The 23,181-nt window shown below is 38.8% G+C and overlaps 1 protein-coding gene across 3 annotated transcripts in view; it reads left to right on the plus strand.

Moving 5' to 3' along the window:
• KDM5B (lysine demethylase 5B) overlaps positions 1-23,181 on the plus strand; it is a 65,303-nt gene that overhangs the window by 17,346 nt on the left and 24,776 nt on the right. For 2 of the 3 annotated variants that reach the window (XM_069459378.1, XM_069459379.1), the window contains exons 2-12: positions 863-940; positions 2,187-2,309; positions 3,029-3,199; positions 8,660-8,794; positions 10,953-11,049; positions 12,383-12,492; positions 13,858-14,016; positions 15,933-16,052; positions 18,362-18,520; positions 19,906-20,087; positions 22,894-23,056. In XM_069459378.1, the coding sequence (XP_069315479.1) occupies positions 863-940; positions 2,187-2,309; positions 3,029-3,199; positions 8,660-8,794; positions 10,953-11,049; positions 12,383-12,492; positions 13,858-14,016; positions 15,933-16,052; positions 18,362-18,520; positions 19,906-20,087; positions 22,894-23,056 (1,497 nt within the window). The remainder of the gene's footprint in view (positions 1-862; positions 941-2,186; positions 2,310-3,028; positions 3,200-8,659; positions 8,795-10,952; positions 11,050-12,382; positions 12,493-13,857; positions 14,017-15,932; positions 16,053-18,361; positions 18,521-19,905; positions 20,088-22,893; positions 23,057-23,181) is intronic. The other variant, XM_069459381.1, reaches the window with a different exon arrangement.

A 23,181-nucleotide genomic window follows, 5' to 3' on the forward strand; every position in this document is an offset into this window, starting at 1 on the left:
ATGTTTCTCAGGCCTCTAAGGACTTTGAATCTTCACCTTTCTATTTAATTGCCTTCCCAAGGAATACATTTTTGAGTGCTAAGGAAAATAAATGAACTTTTTAACAATATAGTTCTTGTACTTTTATTTTGAAATAAAATAAAAGTATCATTTTTTCATGATACTAGTCTTTCCATGATAGGATTCTGTGAAGAACAACATATGAATAGACATTAAGGCAATTTTTTTTTTTTTTTTTTGGAGACAGGTCCTTGCACTGTTTCCTGGGGCTAGAGTGCAGTGGTATCATCATAGCTCACTACTACCTCAGACTCCTGCTTTCAAGTGATCCTCCCGCCTTGGCCTCCCAAAGTGTTAGGATTACAGGAGTGAGCCACTACCCCTGGCCAAGAACGATTTTTAAAATTGTGTTTGGATGTCAGTTTTTTTCCCTCCACCCTCACTGAAGAACTTATTCTCAGTTTTTATTATGAAAGTTAATCTGACTAGAAGATTAAGAATTTTGTAGATAATATGGCTGTTTTATAAAAAGGCAGATGCTTCTATAGTAATAGAGGATTCACAGTCTCTTTCACTGAAATCACTGGTTTTTCAGCAGAGGTTGAGACTCAGTGACATTGCTCGGTGGGAAGGATGTGGGGAGAGGTCTGTGTGGGCTGTATGATTTAATGGGAAAGGGTGTTCACATTCTGCTCTTGTGAGAAGGAGGTTGAGAAACTGTTAGCCCATGTTCTGTTTTGTTTAACTTGTTAGAGTGACCTGTTAGAGATAGGTTTATTTAATTTGGGTTTTAATTTTAAAACAATTTTTTAAATGTCAAAGAATTATAAAATCTTGTAATAAGAGTTTTGCTTTCTTCTAGGATTGGCAGCCACCATTTGCATGTGATGTTGATAAACTTCATTTTACCCCACGTATCCAGAGGCTGAATGAATTAGAGGTAATGTCCTCACTAGTGTTCTTGTTGCCTGTGTTCCAGATGGACCCTCTTTGAAAGTATTAGGGCATATTAAAATTGTTATAAATCATTGAGTGTTGAGTCAAAAAAAAAAAAAAAAAAAGAAAGAAAATTGTTACAGAATCACCACTGTAAATCTGTTTTTAGATTTTTATTTTTTTATTTTTTTTTTCTTTCAGAGGATCTTGCTTGCTTTTAAATTTGTGTTTGAGCAATAAAGAAAATTTCTTCTTGTGGAGAACAGGCCTTTAAAATATCCAGTGGTAGGCCGGGCATCGTGGCTCGTGCCTGTAATCCTAGCACTCTGGGAGGCTGAGGTGGGAAGATCCCTTGAGCTTAGGAGTTCAAGACCAGCCTGAGCAAGTGCGAGACCCCGTCTTTACTAAAAACAGAAAAATTAGCTGGGTGTGATGGCGCACATGTGTAATGCCAGCTACTTGGGAGGCTGAGGCAGGAGGATTGCTTGAGCCCAGGAGTTTGAGGTGGCTATGAGCTAGGCTGACACCATGGCACTCTACTCAGGGCAACAGAGTGAGACTCTGTCTCCAAAAAAATCCAGTTGTAAAAAGACCAAGTTAGACATATGAAAGCTTACTTGTCATAAAATTTTCAATGATAACATGAAATTATGGTTGGGTGAGGTGGCTCATACCTGTAATCCCTGCACTTTGGGAGGCCAAGGTGGGAGGATTGCTTTAGGCCAGGAATTTGAGAACAGCCTAAGCAACATAGTGAGGCCCCCATCTCTACAAAAAATGAAATTAGCGGGGTGTGGTGGTCTGCTCCTGTAGTCCTGGCTTCTTGGGAGGCCAAGGCACCGCTGCACTCCAGCCTGGGTGATGGAGTGAGACCTTGTCTCTAAAAAAAGTTTAAAAAGACCCCAAAACAAACAAAAACTAGAAAACAACCCCATGAAATTGTGCTTACAGTACTTCTTAAGTGAAGTACCTTTCAGAGTGCCTACTTATGCTATGGGAGGGTTTACTGAGTATTTAACTTCTTGCCCGTTACATGGTAGGAGCTGAATTAAATTTTTGTTGAGTTAATGTTTGTTTATTATACTTAACCAGCTTTATTTTGTATATTTTTTTTACTAATTCTCTGTTGAATTCAGGAAGTGGTTATTGCACTTAAATATTCCAATAATGAAAATATCACATGGGCAGGTAATAGGCAGGAGCTTTAAAATAAGCTAGGTGAGGTTAAAATTCAGTTCTTTGTCATTTAGGCTCAAACTCGTGTAAAATTGAATTTCTTGGACCAGATTGCAAAGTACTGGGAGTTACAGGGGAGTACTCTGAAAATTCCACATGTGGAGAGGAAGATCTTGGACTTGTTTCAGCTTAATAAGGTAAAGGGCTAATGACCATCCTACTCATCTGACAGAATGAATTTGATCTTTGTCTGAAAAGAAACTCATTGTTTAAAATATGTAAAGTGAGATTCTCAATTCAGTTGAGTGATGAGTATCAGGCTCTACTTCCTAGGTCTGGCAGCCTTATCTTGTGGAATATTTTGCTGCCACTTGTTTTTGCCATTTTCAGGCTTTACAAAAATCCTGCAAATCTATTCCTTTCTGTTGTTACGCATAAGGACACTGAGGCTCAGTGTGATAAAGAAAATTGACCAAGCTAAAAAGGCTGACATAATTCATTACCACTTTGCCTTGATTCTAAAGCCTGCATTCTTTCCATCAAACATGCTGCCATGCTTCCTACTCCTTAATTTATGGAGATTTTAAGAGTCACAGAATAGGACCAGTACTAGAGCCCTTTCTTTAGCAGAGATTTAATTGTTAACCTAATTCTTCTTCCCAGATGACTGCTTTGGGGAAGTGAAAAGTAGCTTTGGGGGGACAAAACGTTTATGGACCATGCTGTCAAAAGGGATATTTCATTTTTGTAGCTTAAAATCAGTAGTGCATGTATTTTTTCCTTTTTACTTGGGAAATGTATTTTTAAAAAATAACTACAGCCAAGAACATTTTGCTCTCGGAGTCATACCTAGGCATAAGGGAATTAGGAGTTATTTCCATATATGTGTTTCTAATTTCTTTTGTTATTTTAACAGTTAGTTGCAGAAGAAGGTGGATTTGCAGTTGTTTGCAAGGATAGAAAATGGACCAAAATTGCCACCAAGATGGGGTTTGCTCCCGGCAAAGCTGTGGGCTCACATATCAGAGGGCATTATGAACGAATCCTCAATCCCTACAACTTATTCCTGTCTGGAGACAGTTTGAGGGTGAGTTTTGGGGCTAGCCTTCACCTGTTTTATTTTACTACATTGTCTTTTAGGGTGATTGAAAAGACCTTGATTGTATTTGGAAGACATTGTTTAAAAGATCTTGTTTTGTGGTTTTTCCTCCAGTGATTTTGTTCCGTTTTGAGAGCAATCATACTTAGAAGTTTGTTTTTAGAATGAACAAGATTATGGAGGAAATGTTTTTTTTACTGTCAAAAGCTGAAATCTGTATTAACTTTCCTACAGGTGTTTTTTTTTCCTTACAGTGAGTTGATTATTATCTACTTGTTATGGTTTATGCTTTTGCATTCACTTGCTATTTAAAGTATTCTTGGTTGTCACACGAAGGTACAACCTGTGAAATAACTTGACCACCTATTCTTTTTTGCCAGCTGAGATTTCCAGGGAGTTTGTCAGATGGAGTATTGATATTGGTAAAGGATAGGTGATTTTATAATGCCGAATAGCTAATGGGTTCCTCTTACAGTAGTTCTTATTTAGCCTACAAAAATGGTATTTGTGAAATTATTCACCTAACAACTTTCATCCTAATTAAAGTAACAGTATTATAAAAACTTTCCACTGATATCAAGGCCTTGGTAGAAAAGGAGTGTCATAATCTATTCACACCCTTTGGCTTATTCAGTGACTAGAGCAGTGAGCCCTATAATTTTAAGAATTGTTTTTGTGCTATAGAGAGGTAGGAAGATAACAACATGATTTTTGAGGGTAAATCACTAATGAAAACACTATCCTTATATGGACACATACCATCTAAAATGCTTAAATCCTAAAGATTTTCTTAGCATTTTGTTTTTCTTCCTTCTCTCTTTTCTTGATTCCAGGTGAATTTTCTTTTTAGCCTAGAACAAGGTAGCCAAGGCCGGGCGCGGTGGCTCACGCCTGTAATCCTAGCACTCTTGGGAGGCCGAGGTGGGCGGATCGTTTGAGCTCAGGAGTTTGAGACCAGCCTGAGCAAGAGCGAGACCCCATCTCTACTAAAAATAGAAAGAAATTATATGGACAGCTAAAAATATATAGAGAAAAAATTAGCCGGGCATGGTGGTGCATGCCTGTAGTCCCAGCTACTCGGGAGGCTGAGACAGGAGGATCCCTTGAGCTCAGGAGTTTGAGGTTGCTGTGAGCTAGGCTGACGCCACGGCACTCACTCTAGCCTGGGCAACAGAGTGAGACTCTCTCTCAAAAAAAAAAAAAAAAAAAAAAAACAAGGTAGCCAATATGATATTCAGAAAGCTTTTTTTTTTTTTTTTTTAATGTACATTGTATGAAAGTTTAGTGAGCTCATGGATGAAATTGTTTACAACATCGAATATAAAATGTTTATGCCTCGATTTTATAGTCAGATCTAGATACAGTTGCCCATAATAGATTAATTTTCTCTTTTTGAACTCTTTTTAAATACGGAGGTTACAATGAATAAGGGAAGAGAGAAAGTCCACCTGCTTTTATGGGTTGCAACATTTTAGAAACATGTCGTCTATATACTTAAAGAGGCAGTGCAGTTTCAAAGTTAAAAAGCATTTAAGCCAGCCTGAGCAAAATAGTGAGACCCTATCTCTACAAAAAAAATAGTTAAAAAATATATATATATTAGCCACGAGTGGTGGTGCTAGCGCTAGCCTGTATAGGCCCAGCTACTGATTGGGCCACTGCACTCCAACCTGGGTGACAGAGTGAGACCCCATCTCTGTTTTGTTTTTGTTTTTGTTTAATTTTTTATTTCAATATATTAAAGGAGTACATATGTTTTTGGTTACATGGATTGATTTTGTAATGCTTGAGTCATGGCTATAAGTGTGCCCATGTCCCAAATAGTGTTCATTGTACCCATTAGGTAGGTTTTTGTCTCTACTCTCCTCCCCCTTCCCCCCTGTTTGATTTCCACAGAGTTTTACTTTCCTTTGTGCACACGTATGCTCATTGGTTCATTCCAATTTAATAGCAAGCACATGTGGTGTTTGTTTTTCCATTCTTGGGATACATCACTTAGGATAATGGTATCCAGTTCCATCCAAATTGTTGCAAAAGGCATTAATTCTTCCTTTTTATTTCTGAGCAGTACTCCATTGTATACATACACCACATTTTGTTAATCCACTCATGAATTGATGGGCACTTGGGTTGATTCCACATCTTTCCAGTTGTGAATTGTGCTGTAATAAACATTTGAGTGCAGGTGTCTTTTTGATAAAATGACTTCTTTTGGGTAGATACCCAGTAAGTGGGATTGCTGGATTGAATGGTGGGTCTACTTTTATAGTTCTTTGAGGAATATCCATACTGTTTGCCATAGAAGTTATACTAATTTGCAGTCTCACCAACAGTGTATAAGCATTTCTTTCTCTTTGCATCCACACCAACTTCTGTTTTTAGACTTTTTAATAAAAGCTATTCTAACCAGGATAAGGTGGTATCTCATTGTGAGACCCCATCTCTTAAAAAAAAAAGCACTTAAGCATTTATACAAACAGTCTGAAAGGAACAGGTATTTAAAGACACCCTTGTACAAACATTGCATCTACCTAGTATGTGCCAAGTATATAGGCATTGATACGTATTCATTGTAGAAAGTTTAAAAACACAGGAAAGTATTCATCATGGATTTTGGATCTTGTTGAAAAAAAAAACAAAACAAAACAGGAGAGTATGGCAAAAATAAAATCATTCCTAATCCTCCCACCTGTTATTTTTCTTAAGACTATTTTTATGCATATATCCATAAATTGGCAGTGTACTCTTAATATGCAGTGGTGTTTCCTGTTTTTTTTCTACTTAACATCATGAGCATTTGACATGTCATTGAATGTGTTTGAGGACTTGGTTTCTAATGCCTGTGGCAATCCACTTTTATAGCCAGACCTTGATTTGATTTTTTCCTATTGTTGAATGTTTAGGTTGGTTCCAATTTTTTATTATAATACTGTGATGGGATATTCTTTGTATGTAAATTTTTATCCCTGTTTCTGATTTTTGACATAGTTCTTGGGGGAAAGGAGAATTGAAGAATATACAGTTTAAAAAAAAAGCAGGGGGAGTGTACAATGAAGGAATTGTTGCCAAAGGGTGAACTAGAGCCTAAGTTAAGTTTTGGGAAACTTGAAAAAAGTTGATGTGTACTACACAATGGAACAAAGGCCTCAATCTTGCATCATCATGTTTTCTAAATGTCTTAAGGGATTGCTTTGTCTCTGTGGGATGATATGATTATGGTGTGATGATATTAATCATCTCTAAATCCCAGTTTCTCAAGTGAAGGTTAAAATTAGAGTCTGTATTTGATGGCATTACATTCAAAACCAATATACCATGTGTGCGTTTTGAATTGTGGTTTGTAACAAAATAATAAAGCTCTTCATGTATATTTTAAAAAGATACTGGCTTGATTTTGCCTTAGGTCTCCAAAGTTCATGCAGAACCAAGCTGACCATAGAGACTATCTTGGGACATAGGAAACACATTTATAGTATCTGAATTTTAACCATCCACTTAATACAATTTATATGATTCAGCTCAATTAGTATTTCCCTAATCACACATACTTTTGTGTCTCAAATAGAAAGTTCATAGAGTACATAATGGGAGTTAATTTAGATGATAGACAGGTTTTATTCCCCTCTGCATGCTTTCATGAAACATACTCTAAATGCTTAATTGAGGACATGTTACAGAATGAAGGGTAATGTTCCATGCTAAGTAAAAAAAATAATATATTTCTCTCAGTTATTATTGATATGTATTTTGTCTCCCAGCTTTTTCTAGAATGTGAATGTTTAACTATTAGGAATATAATAGTTGACTTTTCCAGATAAATCAATGGATAGGTTTTATTAGAATAAGCAGAATATTTAATATTTATAAGGTGTTGTGCCAGTGGTAGATTTGTTAGTTGTTATCAAGTAATCTGAATCAGTACTTCTTATAGTATATCATATTTATTAAATAGATTTTTTCAGTTTGTTGCTTTGTACTTTCTTTTGTCCTTCCCCCAGTCTCTGTATTCTTTCTGAAAATATAAAGAGGAGGGGGTCAATCTCCTTAGTGAGACTATATGGTATTAATAGTGTTCATAGTGCCAGTAATTCTGGAAGGTTATTATTGCAGTGTATCGCATTCTAAGGATAGATAATATAACACACTCCAAATGGTTACATTTTAGAACCTGATTTTTTTTTTTTTCTTTTTTTGAGACACAATCTCACTCTGTTGCCCAGGCTAGCCTGCTGTGGCATCAGCCTACCCCACAGCAACATCAAACTCCTGGGCTCAAGCAATCCTCCTGCCTCAGCCTCCTGAGTAGCTGGGACTATAGGTGCAAACCACCATGCCCAGATAATTTTTTTTTTTTTTTTCCTGTTTTTAGTAGAGATGGGGTCTCGCTCTTGCTTAGGCTGGTCTTGAACTCCTGAGCTCAAGTGATCCTCCTGCCTTGGCTTCCCAGAGTGCTAAGATTACAGGTGTGAGCCACCGCGCTTGGCCTGGAACCTGATTTTTGAAAGGCTTCTCTTGATGTTTGTGGGTTGTCTTATGAAAGAGTAACTTGAAGTTCATATTATCTTTAGTGGTGATATTTTATTGTGTTAATATTGAGAGGGAAAAAAATTGTTTTTGGAGACAGGGTTTCAGTCTGTTGCCCAGGCTGGAGTGAGTGCAGTGACATCATTATAGCTCACTGCAACCTCAGACTCCTGGGCTTGTGTTAATGTCATATTGGCATTAAATACTCTTTCAGCCAGCTAACTAAAAAGAAGAACCAAAGCAAGAAGAGATGATTGTCTGATCAGAGCCGAAGTTATTACTCTGGGCTACCAGTTAATCTTTGCCTGTGGCTTAGACTTTGTAGGGATATGTTAAAGTAGATGGAAACCCATAAAGAAGAGTACTTTAGTTAAAAAACCTGTTTTCTTAATTCAGATGATATCTTTGATAATATTGCTAGTTTTGTGTGAAACTACAGGATTATAAAAATCTAGAAAATCTCATTGAATTCTCTATTTTTATTATTCCAAACGCTTTCTTAAAATGAGATATTCTTAATATGGAAAATCATTTTGGGGACTTGCAAGGGGCCTTTCTAACCTTTTGGATCTTCAATTAATTGACAGTTCCAAGCACGAATAATTGTGAGTAGATGATTAGTTGTGCCTTGAGCCTGCTGTGGCCTGTTGTAACCTGGTGACATCAGCAGTGAAGTAAATCAAAGTAATACCATCTAGCTGTTAAACATTTTTTAAAGCTGTTACACACACACATATGTGTGTGTGTATGTATGTGATTGGTAACTGCAGACTGATGTTTGTGTTTATTTAGATTTTTTAAATTACAGACCTTTTATGTTATTTTCATAAATAATTATAAAACGTACCTTACAAAAATCCAGTGAAATGCTTTAAGATTTAAAAAGAAGGGAAATTCTTCAGTACAGTTGTGTTTTATTTCTAGTGTTTGCAGAAGCCAAACCTGACCACAGACACAAAGGACAAGGAGTACAAACCCCATGATATTCCTCAGAGGCAATCTGTGCAGCCCTCAGAAACGTGCCCCCCGGCCCGGCGAGCAAAACGCATGAGAGCAGAGGTGAGATTCTCGTGGGGTTGATGGGAAGAATTCTCGGTCCCCAGTACTGGTGACTGTGACACTGCGTTTCTCTCGTGCATGTGATCGTCATGGTTTTGAACCTTGTTAATTTCACAAAGGGATGCAGTTGTGGGAATTGTACCATCAAAGGAATGAGGAATCGAAGAACTCTTTCTGGGTTTATGCTGCCTGGACAGACAGCTGCTTAATTGTTACTAGGCAAAGCTTTGGGAAGAATTGGTGTTGATGTGCTCTTACGCGGATTACCCATTACCCTTACAAAGTTGGACGATAATTATTGGACATTAAGGCTAGAAGATGTGACGATAGAGAATGGTTTTTTTTGTTTGTTTGTTTTTTAACAGAGGTTAGAAAACAGTAGCTAAAGCCATTTTTCTAAGACTTCCTGAAAAAGGAGTATGGAATCAATGGCATGTATTTATGCTAAGACAGAAAAATTGGGCAGCACGAAGGGGCATTGGATAAATAAGATGAAATAGAAGTGACACATGAGGGAAAATTAGAAGGAGTGAAACACTGATAAGATTATTTGCTTTAGGATTTTTCTGCTCTGAGAATTTTCCCCTGGGAAAGGAGAAGAGTATTCTTAGTTATCTTCTTCCCATACATAAGTGTGAAGGTTTTGGATTCCTGCCTAGCCTGATTGACATGTGAGTTTTAGGACTCAGGGATGATATATAGGGAACTGTTTAGAGCCCGGATGCCTCATATTGCATTAATTATGCCTCTAAATCATTCTCTGGCTATTTAATAATTATTAACAAAGAGAAAAAAAATTATCCATTTTGTTTTCTGAAGAAATGGATAAGTAAGAGAATTGTATTTAACTTAGGTAAATTGGAGATAGGAAAAATTTAGTGACTACATTTTTCTGAATGAAGGAGACATCCCAGAATAGGAAAAGCCCATGGCATGCTTAAAGTTCATTGATCTATGAATTATTTCTTTTTTTTTTTTTTTTTTTTTTTTTTTTTGAGACAGAGTCTCACTCTGTTGCCCAGGCTAGAGTGAGTGCCGTGGCGTCAGCCTAGCTCACAGCAACCTCAAACTCCTGAGCTCAAGCGATCCTCCTGTCTCAGCCTCCCGAGTAGCTGGGACTACAGGCATGCACCACCATGCCCGGCTAATTTTTTTTTATATATATATTTTTAGCTGTCCATATAATTTTTTTCTATTTTTAGTAGAGATGGGGTCTCGCTCTTGCTCAGGCTGGTCTCGAACTCCTGAGCTCAAATGATCCGCCCACCTCGGCCTCCCAGAGTGCTAGGATTACAGGCGTGAGCCACCGCGCCCGGCCTATGAATTATTTCTTTTTTGAGCATATTCTTGATCTTTAAGTGTATATGTAAGACATGCCCTAGTGTTTGTTGTGGGTGCCAAGCTCTGCCTCAATGATATGTAATGGTAATAATATTACTCATGGAAGAAATTATTTTAGCAATGGATATGCACAATGTGTATGAATGAACATGGGCAAAATGAAGTTGAGTTCCACATATATTTCATGTTACAGACCAAAATGGTTTTATTTGCTTTACCAATTAGTATCAGCACTTCAAGAAACAACAAAAACTGAAACTGGCTTATATACCCTCAGTGAGAAGGGAGTCATTAACAGTTTCGTGATGTTAGAAGTGTAGTGTATAATAATGGTTTATTTAAAGAATTTATAGAAAGTGGTTGTGGAAGCTGAATTTTTCATAAATACTGGCAGACCTTGGAAGAGGTCAGCAAACTCTTAGAAGCTAATGAAATTATGATATTTATATAAATGCTTAGGGTTTGGCTTGGTGTGATGATTGAATAAAGCATAAAGTAAATAGATAAGAACGGAGAAACTTCTGGGAGGAAAATAAGAGTTGTTCCCAATTTTGGTAGTAACATTTGTCATAATTTGTTCTTGATTCTTTGACCTATGATAGTGGAGAATACTTTTGTAACTTCTAAAATTCCTCATGCACATCTTACTAGTAGTTTAAAGGTGAAATCTCTCCCCTAGGGAGAGAGAGAAGTATGTTTTGAATGCCTAATTAATAAAGACAGTTTGTAAGATTATAGTCATTTTGACTCCAGATTTTTAAGGAAGATTTCTTTCTTTTTAAAGGAAATGTTCATGTATGTGACAATTTTTTTTTAGGCCATGAATATTAAAATAGAACCAGAAGAGACAACAGAAGCCAGAACTCATAATCTGAGACGTCGAATGGGTTGTCCAACTCCAAAATATGAAAATGGTAAGAAAGTTTATTCATAGAGTAAATAAAATTATTTGTTAATTTAGTAAACATTATAGCAACTATTACATACTAGTCCCTGGGTTGGGCTTTGAGAAATAAAATCTTTTTTGTTTTTGAGACAGGGTCTCACTCTGTTGCCCAGGCTGGAGTGCACTGGCCTCATAGCTCACTGCAACCTTGAACTTCTGGACTCAAGCAATCCTCTTGCCCCAGCTGCCTGAGTAGCTAGGACTACAGGCGCATGCCACCACTCTCGGCCAAGAAATAAAATCTTAATATATCAATGTCCTTGTTCTCACAATTAAGTGAACAGTGGGAGAGAGAAACATTTAATATATGCATATTAGGAATGTGGCTAAGTTTCTCAACTGTGGCAAGTTGCTGCTTTGAAATTTGGTTTAACATGTTCCTTAAAAAGAAGTGATTTGTGAAAAGCATAGATGCCTTTGACTGAATATCTAATAGATTTATTTCAGGCAAGGCAGACAGACATGCCTCCTAATCTGAATTTTAGTTGATAATCGCTTATCTGGTTGTCACTTGATACAAGTCACTGAGAGGCAGATTTAGGATTCTCTTAAGAGAAATCTCCTATCCTGTATAGGAGGCACATACAAATGAAGAAGTTATTAAACTTGGCTCCTCTTAGGGATTAGTGAGTTAGTGGAAAAGCAGCACAATGCAGTGGACAGTAGTGCACATATGGATCTACATCCTGGCTCAAGCACCTTAGAGAGATTTCTTGACTTCCTTTAACATCAGTTTTCTCATCTTTGAAATGGGTTTTTTGTGAAGAATTAAATAATTTATGGAAAGCATTTAGCACAGTGCCTACCAGCTGACACTTCAATAATTGATAGCCAGTGTTTTAGCCAAAATTCTGTCTGTGGAACCAGGAAGATGACCAGGAAGTCATCTTAGACTGTGGAGAGAGACTGTGTGAGGTGGAGGAGGCACAGGTGGTGCATTGTCAGTCTCTCATGTTCATGACCAAGAGGAACTTGATTTCATCAATGTGTTATGTCTTGGTCTTAAGAAAACCATATCTTAGCTCCTATTTTGAAAGCACACAAACCTGAGCAACATCTCCAGAAGAACCCACATCTTGAAATTTAAATGGTATGAAAGTTTGCATTTTATCATAAAATATTAATAATCAGCATTGAGCCCTTGAATATAGTAACACTGGGTACCATTGCTACTGAAAGGAAAACAAACACGAAATTATGTTTTGTGTACAGTGTATGCTTTTGGAGGGAGGTGATGAGGTGAGGGAGGAAGCAGAGAAAAGATAGTACAGAAAGAACTAATTTTGAATTGCCTCCCACAGAGAAAGAAATGAAGAGTAACATTAAGCAAGAACCCCTTGAGAAGAAAGATTATATTGTAGAAAATGAGAAGGAAAAGCCCAAGAGTCGATCTAAAAAAACCACCAATGCTGTGAGTTGACATCTCCCTTTTTCGTTTCCCCCATTTCCTCAATTCTTCCTTCTCTTCCTTTCCTTAAACCCCTTTACTTCGAATTGTAAGGTTTTGTGCTGTACTTAAGATTGCTTAACTTTGTGTCTGACAATGAAAATATCTTTCCAAGTCAGTTTATAAATGAGGAAATAACACGATTGTATTATGAAGATCTGGGGGGCATTGATAGCCATTTTTCTGGAGAACATTCAGTTTAGCACTGAATAATAATAAGCTAGATCATACATAGAATTGCTCATAAATCACTAGCTCACCTCAACATGAGCTGAAGGCTAGATCAAAAATCAAATTAGTGTCTTCCAGCTTTCCAGCTAGGAAGGAAAGAATGAAAAGGAGAAGGGAAGAAGGAAGAGAGGAAGTAAGGGGAGTGAAATGGGAGAAGAGAAGGGAGAAGGAAGGAAAAGAAAAGGAAATGAGTTAGTGGTTGAAGAGTAGGCATGGCAGAGTTAGAGGGCTAGAGAGCTGTTTCCTCTTTGAAAACTTTTATTAAAAGTAAATAGCATTAGAAAGGGTCTGGTTGCTTTTCTTCCCCCGCCCTCTTCTGACAGCCTGACAGCAGTGCTTTTCTATCTTGGAACTAGAACTTACTCCAATAGAATATTCTCTCCATAAATAACCCCCCCCCCCCAAAAAAAACCAGTTTTTATTTACTACAATAAGTAGACTGAAAAAGGTAAGACACCCTGTTTGGTTGACCTGTCAGCTTTCCAGTATTGAGTAGCATGTTAGTTTGCTACGGGTGCCTCAGCACAGTGCCACAGACAGGTGCATTCTGAAGGACTGAGGGCTAGGACTTGAACATGTGAGTTTTTGGAGAGTGCAGTTCAACCCGTAATAGGTAATAACTATGCTTTATCACCGGGCATTTGGAAAACTTCTTAACCATGATTCCCTAAGTGGAATTTAAATTGGTTAGTTTAATGTGGTTAATTAACCTTAAAGCAGTAAATATGGCAAAATTAACCTTTTCCCTTCATAAGTTCTACTTTGGGTTAGGCTGTTAATTTATTACCTAACATCTCATTTTTATAGAACAGTATCTTTATGCTATTGAAAACTAGACGTTTAAATAACAGACTTTAAACATATAACAATTGGGAAAGCTAGGAGATTATACCTTAGAATTGCTGATGCATGAGGTATTGTGAAATATCCATTGTAGAAAGTGAAGCATTTTTATTCAAAATAATCCTTATAGAAGTTGAAACATTTGAAGCAGGATGGAGAGACTAGATTATGCCTCAGATTCATTTCATTCTTAGAATTTTACAAAATCAAATAAGCTCATATTCCTTTGTTCTGTACCCATTTTTACTGCTGCAGGTGGACCTCTATGTCTGCCTCTTATGTGGCAGTGGCAACGATGAAGACAGGCTTCTCCTGTGTGATGGCTGTGATGATAGTTATCATACCTTTTGCTTGATCCCACCTCTCCATGATGTTCCTAAGGGAGACTGGAGGTGTCCTAAGTGTTTGGCTCAGGTAAGAATTACTGGCACGGATGGCATTAGAAAATTTCCTTTAGAGTATTTTTCTTTGCCTTTGAATTTTAGATTTGGCAACAAACAATAATGGGGCCCAGGAAGAAAACTGGGCTGGACCTGAATAGGAAAGAGGTAAAGAGGTCTTAGAAGTGAGTTCCACAATGTATGCAGGTGCTGCCTGGACTCTTCAAGTAGCTTAGAGTAGAAAATAATTTTCAATAACCACCACTATTTTTTTTTAACTTCATTGTAAAATTTCTTACATGTTCTTTGCAAAAATTCTTAAACACTGAACAACTTAAAAAACAGAGGTATGGGCTGGGTGAGGTGGCTCACACCTGTAATCCCAGCACTTTGGGAGGCTGAAGCAGGAGGATAACTTGAAGCCAGGAGTTCGAGATCAGCCTGGCAACAGAGAGAGACCCCGTCTGTACAAAAAAAAATTTTTTAAGTTAGCCAGGCACAGTGGCTCATGGTAGCTACTTGTGAGGCTAAGGCGGAAGGCTCAATGGAAAAATAAATAAATGAATGAATAGCTGGGCCTGATGGTGTACGCTTGTAGTCCCAGCTCCTTGGGGGTCTGAAACAGGACGATCCCTTGATCCTAGGAATTCGAGGCTACAGTGACCTATGATCAGGCCACTGCATTCCAACTATAGCTTGGATGACGGAGTGAGACACTGTCTCTTAAAAAAAATAAAAAAATAGAGATATGATTTCACAATCTGGAGATCACCTCTGTTAGTATCTTGGTGTATATTCATTCAGACTTTTTCTTTTCTTTTCTTTTTTTTTTTTGGAGACAAAGTCTCATTCTTTTGCCTTGGCTAGAGTGCCGTCAGCCTAGCGCACAGCAACCTCAAACTCCTGGGCTCAAGTAATCCTCCTGCCTTGGCCTCCTGAGTAGCTGGGACTACAGGCATGTGCCACCATGCCAAGCTAATTTTTTCTATATATTTTTAGTTGTTCAGATAATTTCTTTCTATTTTTTAGTAGAGATGGGGTCTCGCTCTTGCTCAGGGTGGTCTCAAACTCCTGACCTCGAGTGATCCTCCCGCCTCGGTCTCCTAGAGTGCTAGGATTACAGGCGTGAGCCACCATGCCTGGCCGAATTTTTCTATTTTTAATAAATGGAATTACATAAGTAATTTTTGTAATTCTAAACAGGATTTGCCTTCACCTTTGTGAGGATAATTTTATATTATGAAGTGGTCAGTTAGTGTATTACCTATGTGTTAGGGTTGGATTATAAGGTAATAGTAAGAAGGTTTAACTGCAGCTCGGATATAAAGGTTTTAGTGCTTTTCCGTGTAGCCATGTTATGACGTAAGGGTGTCCTCATCAAGGGAAGGTTGTTAGGCATGGGACAAGGCGGGGGACCATAGGTGTTGGATGAATTAAGTATGTAATACCTCATAATAGGGATGACTAAATCCGTTGGCTCACCAAGATCTAGGGCAGCTTATAGTGCCCCTGTTACCTCTCAGTGTTTTGTTTCTGGTGGCATTACTAGGTTATCAAACATTGCTGGTCTGAGAGATATTCTATTTCCATCAAGTGATTTCTATCTATTTTGATGTATTACATGTTGATTTTATAGTTTTAACTCTCAAGAGGACATTATTTCTCCCATTTGCAGTATTGAAAACATTATTTGATCCTGAGGAAGTCAAATCTTGTTAGGTTGCTTCTTTATGACATTTTCTTTGCTCATCAGCAAATAAATAACATGTATTTCATTTGCTCACTGGAACAAGCCCATTCTTCAGGCAGATTAACTTTTTTAATGTAGACCTAACGTAGAAGTAAAATAAATAAATTAAAACCCTGTTTTTTATTTGCCAGTTTGATGATTGACCAAATATATTTGGCATTTCCAAATGTTACCTAGAACATAATTTTCTTTATTTTCAGGAATGTAGTAAGCCACAAGAAGCATTTGGCTTTGAACAAGCAGCCAGGGACTATACCCTCCGTACTTTTGGAGAAATGGCAGATGCATTCAAATCTGATTATTTCAACATGCCAGTTCATGTATGTACATGCTTTGATTCGTGATTTTAATAACTTCTGGGGGACAGATCTGAGTTGGCGCCTTGCTCTGATAGTCATTATCATGCAGAATGAAACCTTTAATTTGTTTAGTGGTATTAAAATTCCATAGTACTTTAAAATGCATTCTAATTTTTTCTTTAAGGATGTCTCTAAAGATACGTCTCCCACACAAATTGTACAATAACCAGTCTAGTAAAGAAAATCACCAGCAATCCTTTCAGCCCAACAAATGTAATTTAAAGAAAACGTCAAGGCCGGGCGCGGTGGCTCACGCCTGTAATCCTAGCACTCTGGGAGGCCGAGGCGGGTGGATTGCTCAAGGTCAGGAGTTCGAGACCAGCCTGAGCGAGACCCCGTCTCTACTAAAAATAGAAAGACATTATATGGACACCTAAAAATCTATATAGAAAAAATTAGCCGGGCATAGTGGCGCATGCCTGTAGTCCCAGCTACTCGGGAGGCTGAGGCAGTAGGATCGCTTGAGCCCAGGAGTTTGAGGTTGCTGTGAGCTAAGCTGACGCCACGGCACTCACTCTAGCCTGGGCAACAAAGTGAGACTCTGTCTCAACAAAAAAAAAAAAAAAAAAAAAAAAAGAAAACGTCAAAAATGCATTGAATGACTGCTGTGTGCCAAGCAGTGTGCTAGCATTGGGAACATATTTGTTATATATTGTTATGTAATCATAAGTTAGTATTGGAAACTTCAGGATAAAAGTTCATTTTTCCCCTTCTTTTCCCCATAGGTCAGGAAAGAGTCTATTTTTAATTTTCCCTTTCACTTGGAAGCATAAAATAAAGTATGTTTCATTCAGCATTTAATATTCTGTCAAATGAATCTATCAGAGTTAAATGGTTTACTACAACAATTCTGGATATTTAAGCTGTGGTTTTTCTCACTGCTAACCAAAGTAGTACTAACAAAGTACTACAGCAAACACTTCCTGCATGTAGGACTCTTTAGTTGGATTATTTTCTTGGGGTGACTACTGAGGTCAGACAAGAGTATCCCTCATTCTACTTCAATAGCTGTAGCAACTGATGGGACCCCAGCAGTATATAAGTGAACCTTTTTTTCCCCCTAACATCAAATGTTTGCTTATTTAATGGGCTTAAATCTATTTGATTTTCAGTTCTTTTGACTCCTCATGCATTATAATATTTTCCTGTATGTTTTCTTAACCAGTCCTGCTGACGTGCATATGACCTTTTCTATTACTATTTGTGGTTGACTTTTTATTTTGATGGACTATTAAAAGATGGGGACATTGAGGGATAGACATTTAAGTTACCTACCTCTGAACTCAACAGATTAACAACAGTTCCTTGCAACTTAGTCTGGTGACTCTTATTCTAGGACACGCTGCTGCAAAATCATTCCTCTCTTTGTCATGTACTGTGCCCTGTCTTTGTCATTTTGGTGGCCTGCCTGCGTTACTCTAGTTAGGTCTTGTGACAAAAATGAAAGGATGGACTCAGGTAATGTATTTGAAAGCATTTCAAAGTATAAAGCTTCATTCAAACACAACAAACCGTTATTACTGTGCAGTTGTGAATTATACAGTACTGTACATCATTCCATCATTCTGACACAACTAGCCATTATTACTGTGCAGTTTGTATTACATTTCTTGAAACACAAAAACATCTCCGGTTCCTAAATGTCAGCATTTTACTTTCTTTGGCTCCCTTCTATAATTGTGGTCAGATTGGTGATAGAGGGACATGAATTCTTTTTTTTTAAATTAATTAATTAATTTATTTATTTTTGAGACAGAGTCTCGCTCTGTTCCCCAGGCTAGAGTGCCGTGGCATCAGCCTAGCTCACAGCAACCTCAAACTCCTGCGCTCAAGAGATCTTCCTGTCTCAGCCTCCCGAGTAGCTGGGACTACAGGCATGTGCCACCGTGCCCGGCTAATTTTTTTCTATATATATTTTTAGCTGTCCAGATAATTTCTTTCTCTTTTTAGTAGAGACGGGGTCTCGCTTTTGCTCAGGCTGGTCTCGAACTCCTGACCTCGAGTGATCTTCCCACCTTGGCCTCCCAGAGTGCTAGGATTACAGGCGTGAGCCACTGCGCCCAGCCATAAATTCTTCATTTTTATGTTCCTTATAAAATTCCTTTTAGAAAATAGAGGTTTCCTGAATTGCCTGGGGTCAATTACCAAACGTTATAAACCCAGTTTTTCCTTAGCGCACTATTCTGTGATTCTTGTCACTAAATTTAAAAGTTAGATTGGTCACAGTTTGTGAGGAAACTCATTTTTTCTATTCCTCATTGTATTTCCAGATGGTTCCCACAGAGCTGGTGGAGAAAGAGTTTTGGAGACTGGTGAGCACTATTGAAGAGGATGTTACAGTGGAATATGGAGCTGATATCGCCTCAAAGGAATTTGGCAGTGGCTTTCCTGTCCGAGATGGAAAAATCAAGCTTTCACCTGAGGAAGAGGTAGGCTCAAGCTATGAGGCACTTCTAGCTTGAGGAGGAGCTCTGCATTTAAAGCTTTAGTTCAGCATATCCTTGATCTAAAGGGGATGATACTGGATTAATAGCAGCTATACTGTTAAAAAAAAAAAAACAAAACCAAAATATCCACATGAAATGCCTTGAAAATTTCCGAGTTATTTATTGAAATCCTATTTGGTTGGCGTGAAGTAATCAATGATTATGTTCAGCAGATCTTTAATTGCCAGATTTTTAATGATTTCAAGAAAAGCAGAATGGGCCTACAGAAGAATTGTAGTCGTAAGCCAATACAGTGTGGTGATATGGGAAAATTACTTACCACCCTTTGCCTTCACATTCTGTAATCTTGGTTTCTCCTTTTGAACAAAACCTGAAGAATTGGGACAAGATGTGTTTATCGTTGAAGTTTAATGTTTATGAGTCTATTATTTTCTACGCTAGCAAACTCCTAGGAAGATTTCTATTTCTATCCTGATAGGAAAGTATTATTTTTTTATTTTTTTATTTTTTGAGACAGAGTCTTGCTTTGTTACCCAGGCTAGAGTGAGTGCCGTGGCGTCAGCCTCGCTCACAGCAACCTCAAACTCCTGGGCTTAAGCGATCCTCCTGCCTCAGCCTCCCAAGTAGCTGGGACTATAGGCATGTGCCACCATGCCCGGCTAATTTTTTCTGTATATATTTTAGTTGGCCAGATAATTTCTTTCTATTTTTAGTAGAGATGGGGTCTCGCTCTTGCTCAGGCTGGTCTCGAACTCCTGACCTTGAGCGATCTTCCCACCTTGGCCTCCCAGAGTGCTAGGATTACAGGCGTGAGCCACCGCGCCTGGCCAAGATATTTTTTTTTGGAAATTTTTTTGAAATCTAACTTAAGCTCAGAAAAGTATATAATCAGATGTGCATAGCTTGATGAATTTTTACAAACTGAACGTGTCCACATAACCAGTACTAACTAGAACAAGAAATAAGACATTCCCAACATCCTGGAAACTGCCCTTCTACTTTCTATCCTTGGCTACTTTCCCTCTTTCAGGATAACCACTATCCCCTCCGGGTAATCACCATCCTAACTTGTAACACCATATATTAGTTTCCCTATTTTTGAACTCTTTATAAGTGGGCACATACAGCTTATGCTCGTCTGTATGAAAAAAAGAGGCACTACTGTGTGAATCCATTTGTATAAAGCTTAAAACTGGGCAAAACTAATCTCTGGGTATCCCAGAAGTCAGCGTAGTGGCCTGTCCTCTTCTATACCCTCCCATTTTATTTCGAAGGAGTCTCTTTTTAGCTAGCTTTTTGAAACAGAGTTCTAAAATGTTAGCATGATGTCGCTAAACCTTTATCCTCTTTTGTCTTCTTATTTTTAGGAGTATCTTGATAGTGGCTGGAATTTGAACAATATGCCAGTGATGGAGCAGTCTGTCCTTGCTCACATTACTGCCGATATATGTGGCATGAAGCTTCCTTGGTTGTATGTGGGAATGTGCTTTTCTTCATTCTGTTGGCATATTGAAGACCACTGGAGCTATTCAATTAACTACCTGCACTGGTGAGACATTCCAAATAGAACCTATGAGTAGTATGCAAGCTGGGTAGGAAAACTTTCCTTTTCAACTAAGATGTGTCTTAACTGTGTCTTCAGAGTAACAAGCTACTTTTTTTCCCTAAGATTTTTTCACTACTATTACAACAGGCATCCTAACAAGTTAAGACAGTGGTTCTTAAAGATTCCTAGAGTGTCCTTGAATTCCCTGAAATTGCACACACACTGTTTTGCAACTATAACATATTCCTGGGGGAGAGGGTAGATTTTATCTGAAGTAAAGAAGTCTTTACTCATAGAAAGGTTAAAAAGCACTGAGCTTTGCTTTTACTGAGTTTTTCACAGGGCACATACCTGCTCGGCCCTACACCCAACTTTTTGTTTTCTTTGGCACTTTGGAGGTTGGCTCCTGGGTCAAAACAAATTCTTTTTCTTCCCCATTTCCCCCATACATCCAAATGGGGCCCCATAGGAAACCCTTCACATGGGGGCTCAGTAGGCCTTCAGGGTATGGGTCACCCCCTACCTCTCCCTGCACCCCCATATTGCTCTTGGCCCACACTGTCTCCTTTCACAGTGCAGAAGCAAGAGCTCTGCTATCTCCAATCCTGAGGTGAGGGCATGCGTGAACCCCCCTTTGCCATTATCAATACCAATCCTCACTTACCCACCTCAATGGATGTCAGTCATGATACTGATAATCTGCGACCATGGTTAGCAAGAACTTGTTTTTATGTGATTTTATAAAGCCCCGTAGACCCATTTGGGGGCATATGGACACTCTGCATTTCATGGATACACAGACGCTGGGTGGTCGCCAAAGGGAAGAGAGGAAGATCCATGGGGATCTGGAGGGTGAGTGTATGCCAGCCTGACCCCACCCCATTCCCCGAGAAAGCCAGGCAGGACCATCTACCTGGAGAGAAATGTGAGAGTAGGCTGAATTCAGGTGTCTTCCCTTTTCCAGGGATGAGGATAAAAACATAACAGAAGCAAATATGTCCTAGGAACCACACTTCCAGCAGAGTCTAGTTTGAAATAACATCCAGTGACTGCGATCTGCTGAGTTAGAAGGAATATGAATAGAGCCCCGAGCCCCTGCTGTTTATGGAGGAAATCTCATATGCTGTTTTGTTTTAAAGAATTGACTATTCCCATCCCCCTCCTCCCTCCCATACTTTTCCAACATTATGGGAAAAAAAAAAAAAAAATCCCATTTGGTACAGAGGTAGCCCAGATGCCCGTTTGGGAGAAGAGTGGAGTATAGGTAACACAGCATCCTCCAGGTCCTTGTGACTACCAGCTTCTCTTGTGCTGAGTTCTGGCATCACTACACATAATACGGTGAGCCTCATCCTTGTGTGTGTAGCCAGGGGATGCAGTTGCAGGTATTTGGACTTCTTTACTATTTACTACTCTTCAATCAGGGATGGGTATGGTGGCTAACTCCTATAATCTTAGCACTCTGGGAGGCTGAGGCTGGAGGATTGCTTGAGGTCAGGGGTTCCAGACCAGCCTGAGCAAGAGCAAGACCTCGTCTCCACTAAAATAGAAAAAATTAGCCGGGCATCATGGCACATGCCTGTAGTCCCAGCTACTCAGGAGGCTGAGGCAGGAGGATCGCTTGAGCTCAGGAGTTTGAGGTTGCTGTGAGCTAGGCTGATGCCATGGCACTCTAGCCCGGGTGACAGAGCAAGACCCTGTCTCAAAAAGGGGAAAAAAATAAATAAATAGGCCGGGCGCGGTGGCTCACGCCTGTAATCCTAGCACTCTGGGAGGCCGAGGTGGGCGGATCATATGAGCTCAGGAGTTCGAGACCAGCCTGAGCAAGAGCGAGACCCCATCTCTACTAAAAATAGAAAGAAATTATATGGACAGCTAAAAATATATAGAGAAAAAATTAGCCGGGCATGGTGGTGCATGCCTGTAGTCCCAGCTACTCGGGAGGCTGAGACAGGAGGATCCCTTGAGCTCAGGAGTTTGAGGTTGCTGTGAGCTAGGCTGACGCCACGGCACTCACTCTAGCCTGGGCAACAGAGTGAGACTCTGTCTCAAAAAAAATAAATAAATAAATAAACAAACAAACAAACAAACCTCTTCAATCAAAGCCATTTCTTCACATGTGTTTTTTCTCTTCTGTTTCTCTTGCTTCTAAGTACAAAAATATTTGAAGATCTATAGCTCACTCAAATCCCCACACAAGGAATTTAAGGATGTACCACAAGAAAGAAGTTATTGGCATATATATGTATAATAGCTTCAGTTCTGCTTCCCTAAGCAATTGCTCCCAGCTGTAAAATGAAGATTACATTTACCATACCTCATAGGGATGTTACAGATTAATTAGTTGACAATTTAAAATGCTTTGAAGAACAAGAGCTCTTTAGAAATGCTAATTGCCTTATTAGTGTTTGATTTAACCTCTTCTGCCACAATGGGCAAGGGAAAAGGAAGATGGAGTGTTGCCACCCTTTGTCAGTTCCTCTAGGAGGTTGTGATAACCGCACATTCTGTAGCTAGTGTGATAGCTTATATTCTTAGAAATTCTATCTATATGTGCATTTTGTAAAGGGTCAGATAAAAATGGGAGTGGGGGGAAGGATCTCAGATGGAAAGTCTCATGTTTAAACATTATACTTGAAGGAGGAAAATGCATGACATATGTTCAGATTACATTTCTAACGATACTTCTTTGATTTGAACATTCCTTTGTAGCTTAGTTTCACAAAGCAGTCTGAAAATTATGAACTGGTAAAACCACTGTGCTTGTGTTGATGGTGCAGATTGATTTATTTTTGTGAACTGTTTGCAGGGGTGAGCCAAAAACCTGGTATGGAGTTCCAGGGTATGCTGCCGAGCAGCTAGAAAATGTCATGAAGAAACTGGCTCCAGAGCTCTTCGTGTCCCAGCCGGATCTGCTCCATCAGCTTGTGACCATCATGAACCCCAACACGCTGATGACTCATGAAGTGCCTGTATGTTCTAGGTTAATCCTCCTGCCACTCAGACTTAATTCACTTTCTCTGTTACTCACCTGTTTATGCAATTCATTTGGTTATGTATTTTCCATAGCATAACTTGATAGCAGAAACAGCTGTTT

The sequence above is a fragment of the Eulemur rufifrons genome, chromosome 27, assembly GCF_041146395.1.
Source record: "Eulemur rufifrons isolate Redbay chromosome 27, OSU_ERuf_1, whole genome shotgun sequence".
Lineage (NCBI taxonomy): Eukaryota > Metazoa > Chordata > Mammalia > Primates > Lemuridae > Eulemur > Eulemur rufifrons.